The 11545-nt window shown below is 37.5% G+C and overlaps 1 protein-coding gene across 1 annotated transcript; it reads right to left on the reverse strand.

Moving 5' to 3' along the window:
• Positions 1-10194: 10194 nt before the first annotated feature.
• On the reverse strand, positions 10195-10938 carry LOC149174723 (uncharacterized). Its single transcript, XM_089422664.1, has 2 exons — positions 10468-10938; positions 10195-10347 (listed from the first exon to the last, which is right to left on the reverse strand). Exons 1-2 carry the CDS (start codon positions 10849-10851, stop codon positions 10324-10326), a joined length of 408 nt encoding a protein of 135 aa, XP_089278790.1. The 5' UTR covers positions 10852-10938; the 3' UTR covers positions 10195-10323.
• Positions 10939-11545: the final 607 nt, after the last annotated feature.

Consider the following 11545-nt stretch of genomic DNA (forward strand, 5'->3'; position numbering starts at 1 on the left):
GCATGGTTGATAAATATGAACAAATACTTCCAGCTGTATGAATACGATCATAACCTGAAGGCACGATTGGCCATCTTCCAATTACAGGGAAAAGCGACCCTGTGGTGGGAAGAAGTCAAGATCGTAAAGGGAGTAAGCGAACAGACCATAACTTGGGAGAAATTTCAAAGGTACTTCAAAGAAAGATACCTGACCGAGCGTTTTTACGACGAAAAGGAAAGGGAATTCCATGACTTGCGGTTGGGGCAGCAGACCATGGACGAATTTATCACCCATTTTACTTCCTTGCTTCACTATGTGCCTTATATTTGAGAAGAAAAAGCTAAGGTACAAAGATTTGTTAGTAGTTTACCCCTATACATGCGGGAAAGGATTGAGTTTGACAATCCAAGGACAATGGACGAAGCTATTCGTAAAGCCAAGATTTGTTACTAGCAGGGTAAACATAAAGGAGAAGTTTCAGGCAAAAGATGGAATGAGAAAAGAGGTAATAAGTCAGCTAGAAATAGTAAAGGAAATCGCAGTGGTGGAAGAAAGGGAATTGGCAAGGGGTAGAACAGCAGAACTATTCAGAAAAATTCATACAAATCCAAGCCAACTAGTGAGTCCAGAGTCGACGAACAGCCTACAATATTGGACAGTGAAGGGGCAGCCAGACCCCCATTATAGTGTTGGGGTTGTGGAGGGCCTCACTATGTCAAAAATTGTCCGCAGCGAAAGGGAACTGAATAGTTATCCCAAATCCATGAAGCATCGACAGTTGGTGATGTAGGACGTAGCATACCAAGGATTAATGCAACCCTGGACGATCATCAGGTGGAGTACCAGCCGACCATGGTGGAATTTGAAGGTAAAATTTCAGACCTTACTGTAGCTGTTTTAATTGACCCTGGAGCCACATTAAGTTATATTAGTCCAAAGGTAGTAGAACATTGTAAACTGCAACCTGTTAAATTCAAGAATCCGTGGCTAGTACAACTGGCTACAGGGGCCAAGAGGCGAGTGCTGGCAAAAGTCAATAACTGCCCTTTAACAATAGCAGGGCAGCCAGTAATGGCAGATTTAAATGTGCTCCCCCTTGGTTCATATGATGTTCTGATCGGTATGGACTGGTTAGAAAAGCACTGGTCATTGGTTGACTGCAAAACAAAGATTATTTATTATAGGGATGAACTTGGAGCTAGGCAAGAGATGCAAGGAATTAAGCGGCCAGTGCAGGTTTGGCCAATAACTGCATCCCAGTTAGCAAAATGCATTAGGAAGGGGTGTCAGATTTACGCCATCCAAGTGGGCTATGCTGACTCGAAGGATAAAACAGCCACATTGGATAACATCCCTGTAATACAAGAGTTTGTGGATGTGTTTCCAGAAGAGATTCCCGGACTGCCGCCTAAGAGGGATATAGACTTTACCATCGAATTGATACCGGGGGCAGCACCGGTATCTCGAGCACCCTATAGAATGAGTGTACCTGAGTTGACAGAGTTAAAAATGCAGCTACAAGAACTATTAGACAAAAACTATATCCGCCCCAGTGTGTCTCCATGGGGAGCTCCAATGTTATTCGTTAAGAAAAAGGACGGGACCCTCCGCATGTGTATAGATTACCATCAGTTGAACAAAATGAGCATCAAAAACAAGTATCCTCTACCACGGATTGATGAACTTTTTGATCAAGTGAAGGGTGCAACAGTATTCTCCAAGATCGATTTGCGATCAGGTTACCACCAGATCAGGATTAAGGAGGAAGACAGCTAAAACAAATTTTAGAAAAAGGTGTGGGCATTATGAGTTTGTGGTGCTACCCTTTGGGTTAACTAACGCCCCTGCAACTTTCATGTGCTTAATGAACAACGTATTTCATCGATACTTGGACAGATTTGTGCTGATATTTATCGATGATATACTGATATACTCCCGTACCATGGAAGAGCACAAGGAGCACCTTAGATTGGTGCTACAAACCCTCTAAGAACACCAGTTATATGCTAAGTTCAGCAAGTGCGATTTCTTCAAGGAAGAAATACAGTATTTAGGGCATATAATCACAAAGGAAGGGATCGCAATGGACCCTGAAAAGATAAGGACCATAATGGAATGGCCCGTACCGAAAGATGTAGCAGACATCAAGTCCTTTATGGGGTTAGCCGGGTATTATAGACGCTTTGTAGAAGGCTTCTCAAGGGTAGCGTATCCTATCACCTCCCTCTAGAAAAAGGGAAGAGCATTCAAATGGACCCCGGAATGTCAAAGAAGTTTTGAATAGCTTAAGCATCTGCTCGCCACCGCACCCATTTTGAGCATAGTCGATCCTAATAAGGAATATGTGGTGTGCACTGACACAAGCAAGGAGGGTGTGGGAGGTGTGTTGATGCAAGAAGGGAAAGTAATAGCTTATGAGTCAAGGAAATTAAAAGAGCATGAGCAGAAATATTTTGCCTATGACTTAGAGCTGGTAGCTGTCATACACGCCTTGAAGATGTGGCGACACTACCTCATGGGGAGGAAATTTTTTATTACTGACAAACCACCACAGTCTGACCAATTATTTTAGCCAGCCCACTTTAAACACGAGACAAGCACGGTGGGTAGATTTCCTAAGTGGTTTTGACTTCAATATCAAGCACTTGAAGGGGAAAGAAAACTGGGTGGCTGACGCCTTAAGTCGGAAAGTACAATGTTTGTACGAAATTTCCTTCAGCGAATGGAAAAGTCCCTTCGAGGAAATGATAAAAAAGGCAGCAGAACAAGATGCTGAATACCAGCAAATAAAACAGCAAGTACAGCAGTCTACCAGCGAGAAGAATCAGCAAGGATATGAGGTAGATGATGCTGGAATGTTGTATTATAAAAAGAGGCTATATGTACCTAGTCAAAACAGTCTTAAAAATCTGATTTTGGATGAATTTCACATCATTCATTATGCGCGACACCTAGGATATCAGAAAATGATCACTGCACTTTGAAAAGAGTACTATTGGCCGGGAATGAAGAAGAATGTGGCTGAGTATCTAGCATGGTGCTTGGAGTGCCAACAAATTAAAGCAGAGCATCAACATCCAGCAGGGTTATTGCAAAAACTACCCATTCGGGAATAAAAGTGGGAAACCATTTCCATGGATTTTATAACAGGGCTACCTAAGACAAAGAAGAATAACGATTCTATTATGGTGGTGGTAGATAAGTTGAGTAAAGCAGCACATTTTATACCTGTACAATCCACCTACCAAGTTGTACAAATTGCCCATATCTTCATGCAGAATGTGTTTAAATTGCATGGACTCCTGAAGATGATAATTTCAAACCGTGACGTGAAATTCACGTCGGCCTTTTGGAAGACATTATTTGTAGAAATGGGGACACAGTTGATATCACCCCCAGACCGACGGACAAACAGAGCGGGTGAACCAGGTGGTAGAAGACATGTTAAGAGCATATGTAATGCAGTAACCGGTGTAGTGGGAGGAGTATTTGCACTTGGTTGAATTCACATACAACAACGGGTATCATACCTCGTTACAAATGAGCCCCTTTGAGGTCCTGTATGGGCAAAAATGCCGCACACCCTCAAGCTAGGGTGGACTTGAAGACAAATTAAGGTTAGGAATGGAAATGCTTAAGGAAATGGAGGATATGGTGAAAAGGGTACGCTCTAATATAAAAGATGCTCAGGATAGGCAAAAGAGCTTTGCTGATTGGAAGAGGAGGTTCAAAGAATACCAAGTTGGTGACCATGTTTATGTGAGGATCCAAGCCAGAAAAAGTACACTGCAGTGGAGCGGGTGTGCCAAGTTGGCACCCCGATATTGTGGACCATTCCAAGTCTTGGCAAGAATTGGGCCGGTGGCTTACCATCTCACCCTACCAAGTCACATTCGGGTCCACAATGTCTTCCATGTCTCTGTGTTAAAAAAATATGTTTATGACCCTAAACATGTGATCAGATGGCAAGATATACAGGTGAGGATTATTTTCCGTAGAGCAATCTAATAGTTTTCTTTAAAAGAAACTGATTTGGAATATTGCATGTTGCAGGTCGAACCGGAAGGAGAAGTCTTGGTCGAACCGCTGAGCATCCTCGACCGGAGAGAAGTACAGCTGCAGAAGCGAGCTATTACCCAAGTTAAAGTGCAATGGCAGCACTTTGGGCCTGATGAGGCCACTTGGGAAGATGAAGAGCTCATGAAAAAGACTTATCCAGAGCTGTTCTTGGTCAACGGACATCGGGACGATGTCCAATTTCAGGAGGGGGAGATGTAATGCCCCGGAAAAATGTAAATATTTAATTTTTACTATGGTAAAAGACAGAACTAAATATGACACTGTTATTTATTTGAATTTAATAATCTGGTTACTAATTGTTTTAAAAGAACATAAAGAAATGTTTCTTGGAATACGGACAACTTCTGAGGAGGAAGTTGTGTAAAAGAAATAGTTGTTGAGATGGCAACCCTAACTGCCTCCTCTAAATGAAAAGGCTTCTGAAGAAAAGGAAGTGGGGGGAGGCAAAAATTTGCCCTATAGTGACAGGCAGAGAAAGCTAAGTCTGGTGAGGACCAGATAGCCAAGCACAGTGTGCAAGTGTTCTTGCTGCGGATAGTGATCCTGCAAGACAACTAGGGGGGAGATTCTGGTCCTGAAGGACGAATCTCGTGGTTGGGTGGTTAAGAAACAACAGTGTACTAGGTGAATTTCTGTGGAGTCCTTACCGCTGGGAAGACCAGGTAAGTAAAGCAACTCTCCCGGAAAAGTTGTTGGTTAATCTTTCTGTGAACTGTTTGGGAATGAAGAATAGCACTACTATTATTTCTCTGTTTGGAAATGAAGAGTAGGGCTACTGTTATTTCTCTGTTATTAGTAGTGACAGTGCATTTTCTTCCTTATCTGTTAATACAAGATGAGATATTAGAGAAAGTGATTGTTAGAGAGGAAAACGAATTTAGTGGCAGGGGTGAAAGTCTGCAGTCTGAGCTCAATGAAACATGTGAATAAACAACATAGTAAAGGTTAACTGTTTACGAAACTGCATTTACAAACAACAAAAAATAGACCCATCTGAGGAAACCGAAAACCATAGTGTTAAACTGTTAACGCCTGAGATGTAGGCAGAACCTGGGGAATTTTAAGTTTCTATACGTAGTGTGTTCTAATAAAGGAAAGAAAGTGGAACGGCCATACTTGTGAAGGATGTATTAAACCCTGGAGACCAATGTGAGTTGGGCCGAGTTATCAAATCCTGGAGTCCCAAACAGGTTGTACATAATGAATAAACTTAAGACAAACCGCTCAAACTATAGATTCATCGTGGAGGTATATGCTATTCGAACGGCAGTGCTCCAGCAAGGGAGGTCGTGGTTTTGGAGCATTGCCACCATAGTGTAAGAAGAAACCCTGAGAGGGTTTGTTGAACAGTAAACATAATCAATCCACAGACAGACATAGGGTGACTGGTCGTAACCCTGAGTGACTCGTAGGAATCTTGCTATAAAAGAAAATATTCAGAAGATTCATATAACCAGCGACTTTCTAACGGAAAATTTATTAGCATATAGGCCATAGAAAACCTGTCGGTCTCAACATAGACATGTATAATAGAACTCTGCATTTTGGAAATAAACATGAGTGCGAAAATATAAACAGTTAAGCATCATGGAGCTATCGCTTAAACAATAAATTCGCCTGTTCATTATTTGAGGAAATTATACAAAATTTAGAAGTCAAGTTCCAAGAAACCAAACTGGAAATCATCGTGAACTCGGTTGTTGCCGAGAAGAACTTGTCAAGGAAAATACAGTCCAGACAGTTGTATTCATATAAACTGGAAACAAAAAGAGAATATAAATTCAGATATACATCAGGGCATTGTACAGGGGGCTCGACCCCGCTTAATTTATAATAAAATTACAAAAGCAGACTCCAGCAGATGATCACACCCTTACAATGGATTTTCAACCAAGGCAAATTACGCCTGGATATACTACAATATAGTCAAGCCTCAGGCCACGAGAGCCTGTGGCCTCAAACTTCTGAAAATAAGAAAAGCCGTAGAGGAACTCTGTTCCAGGTTTAACTGGAACCCTCTCTGCAGTTAAAAATCACAAAAGGAACAATTTATAATCTTTAGGATGTTAGACCCGCGTACAATGAACTTCTCTCAGACCAATCGAGCTAGAGTCGTTGGAACTTACCCGGTAATCCGCGCCGGACGTGAGCAACCCCGGTAGCCATGGCCATTTCTCCATGCAAATCTGGCAAACTCCGACTGCATCCATCCATCGTTTATTCGGAACCCTATGACACCAGAGGGAAGATTGTTAGGGTTGGGCCAGGTATAGCCAGCATAAAACAAAACGTTAAAAAAACAAAGATAAGGACGAGTAAAAATCCATAGGGCATTTACATAACAGCACCTCAAAAGCCCAAAAGCTGAGCCAGCAAGCCCCGACACTCGAACCCTGGTTGCAAACATGGATTCACGCACAAGTTGGGCGCGGTAGAAAGCAGGCAGAGCGGAAACGAGCGCTAGAATGGAATGGGATGAATGAGCTACACCATCCGGATAAACGAGCACAAAACCCCAGAGTGGCGCTTGACCCTTGGATTCCCCATCCGAGATCCTGACCGTCGATAACTAGAGGAACCCGAGATGCACGTCTGCCAATGGTACCCTATTCCCGCCACGCCTTCGTGACAGAGCAGGGAATGAATATCAGGCCAGGTGGATCTGGCTATTGATGGGTACCAGCGTACAGTGACGATGGTACCATAAACATAAATGTGAGGGACAGTTCAAATGACAGAGAGATAAATACATTGTCAGTCTCACTGCCGGGAAGATTTTTCTGACTACCGACTCTAGCAGCTTATTAAACAAATTACCGTGTGTATATATATAACAGTGCACCAATACATAACACCTAGGACGAGGAACCTTACAGTAGGTTAATCCGGTAAACAAATTTCATATGTTAAGTTAAAGAGGATGTGACAGATTTTAATGAAGGACAAATGGTTTGGGTGCATCTTTATGGGAGAATAAATGAAGCCTCTCTGGATCTCTGAGCAAATGGTTGCATTTGGGGTAAATGATAGATTTTAGTTTTACCAAAAATATGTGGTCCAAAAGTAACCATGTTGGCCTTTAGAGTAATAGACTTTACTAGTCATTTTTCCGTTTTAGGTGGGTTCATCCAAATGTAATGTTACGTGACAAGATCTCTTCATACTAGGTTGTAGAACACATAATTGTTAAAAAAAATTAATAATTATAATTATAATAAAATCTATTTAAATATGAAACAATTTGTTAACTTGATTTGAATATGTAAGAAGATTTAATTCCATCAAATTTTGATTTTTACTTCACTAATAGGATCTTTATTACACTTGATTTGAACAATTTGTTAACTTTTTTCTCATAGGAAAATCTAGGCAGATCAATCCCGTAGGGATTTTTTAAAGCCCCTAGGCTAGACTCTTAGGGCCTAACCTAACCTCAAGGGTGTCGAGGAGTAGGGCCCAACCTAACCTAACCTCAAGGGCATCTAGAAGAACTAACCCTGTCGAGGAGAAGAAGTACTTAACAACAGAAACTCGACCAATTGAGCTAACCTTTGGAGCAACAATTTGTTAACTTAATTTGAATATTTAAAAATATTTAATTTAATCAAATTTTAATCATAGTCTAATTTACAATTTACTAGTTAGATTTCTACTTTGTAACCCTTGAAGCAACAATTTGTTAACTTAATTTGAATATTTAAAAATACTTAATTTAATCAAATTTTGATCCTAATTCATAATTTAGGAGAAACCAATTTACTAGTTGGATTTCTACTTTGTTAGTCATTAAAAGGTACAATCCATTTTTATTTTTGAAATGGTTAATTTTGATGACTTATTTAAATATATAAATATATATTTATCTTATTTATTTGAAGTTGGATAATGAATTTTATTTATTTGAAGTTGGGTAGTGAATGATTATAAGTTAGATGGTTATGTTAATTGATTATTGTAAATCATTAAAACAAATAAAATTAAATATGTGAATGAAAGTGTTGTAAAATTAGTTTGTTAAGTCACATTATAATTATAATTTTAATATTTGAAAACTAGGGAAATAGATTATGTATAGAGAATGTAAGTGTGTAGCTATCCTAATGAGTGTAAAGTCATATAAATTTAAATGCAAAATTTAAAATTTAAATAATTAAATGAATCGTGCAAAAAGGAAATGGTTAGGCGATTGAGACACTAAAGATACCATTTATTAACTATGAAATAAAATTTTCATTGTGGCACTTTGTATGCTATGTCTAAGATGGTTGTGAGAAGTATAGCCAATTGAAACTCTTATCTATATTGTCATAATGAAAGAGTAGAGTGGTTAATTAATATATAATAGTCTGTTTTTTTTCATTTGGGGGATTTTATAGTTTTTACATCACTTATGATTTTATGATAATCACTCTTAAACCATAACTAAGTGTATATGATTTGTTTCGAAGAATATTAAATTTATTATTGTAATATTTTTTATAATTAAAATTATGTAAATAAAGATCAATTTAATATTTAATAATGTAAAAAAAAATTATAATTTTATTATTATTAATTATAAAAAAAATTAATAATTAAATTATAATTATATATATATATATATATATATATATATATATATATATATATATATATATAACAAACAAACAAACAGGGAACAAGATTCTTAATCATGGAGATTGGAGATTTAACTCTACTTTATCATGGAGATTCTTAATCCATAAATACAAATGTATTTTGTTACAATATTATGGCATATCAATACCACATGCTCAAAAAACCAAAATTCACTTCTTATAACACTTGTTCACACACATTTTTTTCTAATTAATCACTTTAATTAAGAAGACAAAAATGACATAATTATTTTATCAATAAATATCAACATTTGATTTGTGTATATTACTAATAATATTCTAGAATATACTATGGGAATTGAATATCTACCTTTCATCTAATAATTATTGATAAAAATTACTATAGGCCAATATCATGACCTATCAATACCAGATGCCCAAAAAACCATAACTCACTTCATATAATACTTGTTTACAAAACATTTTTTTTCTAATTGATCAATTTAATTAAAAAGACAAAAATGAAGTAATTACATTATAAATATCTCAACATTTGATTTGTGTATACTATTAAAACTATTCTAGAATATGCTATGCATGTAAACTACCTACCTTCTATCTAATAATTATTAATAATTAAAGTAAAATTTTGACAATTCTATTTTAAACTAAACATATTTATAAAATTAATTCTTTTATTAATATTTTATAATAAAAGTAATATTTTTTAAATTAAATTATTTTTTTATTAATCAAAATTCTAAATATGGTGAACACTTTATAATTATAATTTTATTTCTTTTAATTAATGGTTTTAAAATAGATGTAGAGCTTTTTTAAGTTAATTTTTTTTTTATAAATTTAAATTTGAAATAATTTTTATATTAATAATTAGTTTTTAATTTCAATGTCAGTGTTAAATTATTTTATGTTTTTAAAATTTGATTTTTAATTGAGTGTGGTTAAACTATTTTATTTTTGGTTGGAAAATATTAAATATATTTTCTTCGTATTGAAATTTTTTTAAAATAATAAAACATCTGGATTCACATATCAAAATTATAATTCCCACTAGTTCTTACCAAAATTCAAATAAATTTAATTGAAAAATAATATATCTAAAAATCCAGACACAAAATTAGTTAGAACACTGCTCAAGTATTTTTTTTTCAAAAGATGGTGAATCAGTAACTGGTAGTCTTAATCTATGGAAGACTCAGGATCAATCCTGGTAGTTGCCTCTATAACACCAGAGATACATCCAACTACCTACAAATCAGATATCTACTCTTTAGCTACCACCACAGCAGATCACTGTACTTCCTGAAATTTGAACTTAGCTCCCCGGCTTCGCCAATAGACCTACCAACAAACCGCACATCACTGTACCGCTAAAGTTAAAGTTATTGCGACATTTTGATGTTTCAGATGACAGTTGAGAAGCCAAACTCTATACAAATTCACTAGCAAAAAGAATAATATCATAAATTGCCCCTTTTACTGATTTGTGGAACAACTACTTTCACAGTCCAGCTTATTTCTATGACCATAACCACAATACATAGTCTTAAAAATTAACGCCACACCTGTTTCAGGAATTCTTCTATGGGAGAAGTATTTTATGGCCAAGCCCCACGGTCACATGGAAGGATGCCGGCTTCCCCTGCCTCCTATAAAATTATTGTTATCGCTGTTGAACGGTGTCGGACTTCAACGAATTTATCATGGTACACCAGACGACAATTAACCCATCAATTTTTTTTGCAGAGAGCGATTAGCAAAAGAGAGACGAAGCGAAAACAGCCTGTAAATTTTATTTCATTTTTACCTGGTCGAGAGAGGGATGAATTATATTGTTGAGCTTAGGAGAGCGCGCAGGGAATTCAGGCAACCGGTTTCCCTTATCATCGTAAATAATAAGACCCGAGAAGTCCGGGGGCTGGCAGCGCTCACCCATCAGAATGTTCCTCTGCCACAGGAACTCTCCTCCGCCTTCCTCTTCCATAGCGGCGCGGTCATATGCCTTCAGATCATCTTCCCTTTCTCTGCGGCCCCATTTCATAGAAATCAGCAGCTTTTTGCTGCTGTTGATAAGCCCCCGACCTGACAACTTGAGCGGAAACTTGAAACCGGCGAAACCACGGGCTGGAGAATGATCCTTGGAACTAGAGCTGGAAGTGGTAGTTTTGTCCACTCGAACCCACTTCGCCATGGGATTCGATCCCCTCACCTCAACAGACAGCGCAAATGGGTCTGTGAAATATCCGATGGATGTTGCCTCTTTGTCCTCCTTTGGAGATCCGAGCTGAAGAAGTATATCTATATATATTGTTAATGTGGCTTCTGGAATTTGCTGGTTAATGAAAATTATGTATAATGCTGCTGGGTGTATATTGTTTGCAAATGCACGTGATTCACAACAAACAATCGCAGGCCCCATGGCATTATAATTTGTATTTTATTTAAGTCGTTCGGTTTGTTCATAAACTTTACGTGAATATTTCTGTTTGCCCATACTTTTGATTATTTTAAGGATTTTTTTTTGGGGATAGTTAGCATTTAAAACAGAAAAGCAAGAAGATTGGCCATTGGTGTGGGCCCTAGTTTGTTTCAGGGTCGTGTTCCATCCAATGGTACCCTGCGTGAAGAGCTAGCGAACAACAATCATGACTATTGGGGCCACTAGGGTGTGGCCCTTGTTTGACACAAGTGTCATTATATTATTATGACGAGAGGGGAGTGACCATGTTTTTCACATTGTGTGTTTGAAACTTAATTTTTGAGATTAGGTTTGTGTTGGGGTGAATGGTTATTAGAGTCATTAGAGTCTAATAATCGATAAATGCAGTTGAACGTTACAAAATAAAGGATACTTTACATAATGTCTAGCATCATATACATTTGGG

This window comes from Pinus tabuliformis, chromosome 4_1 (assembly GCF_031772625.1).
Source record: "Pinus tabuliformis cultivar Carrire ecotype Pingquan chromosome 4_1, CPIR1, whole genome shotgun sequence".
NCBI lineage: Eukaryota > Viridiplantae > Streptophyta > Pinopsida > Pinales > Pinaceae > Pinus > Pinus tabuliformis.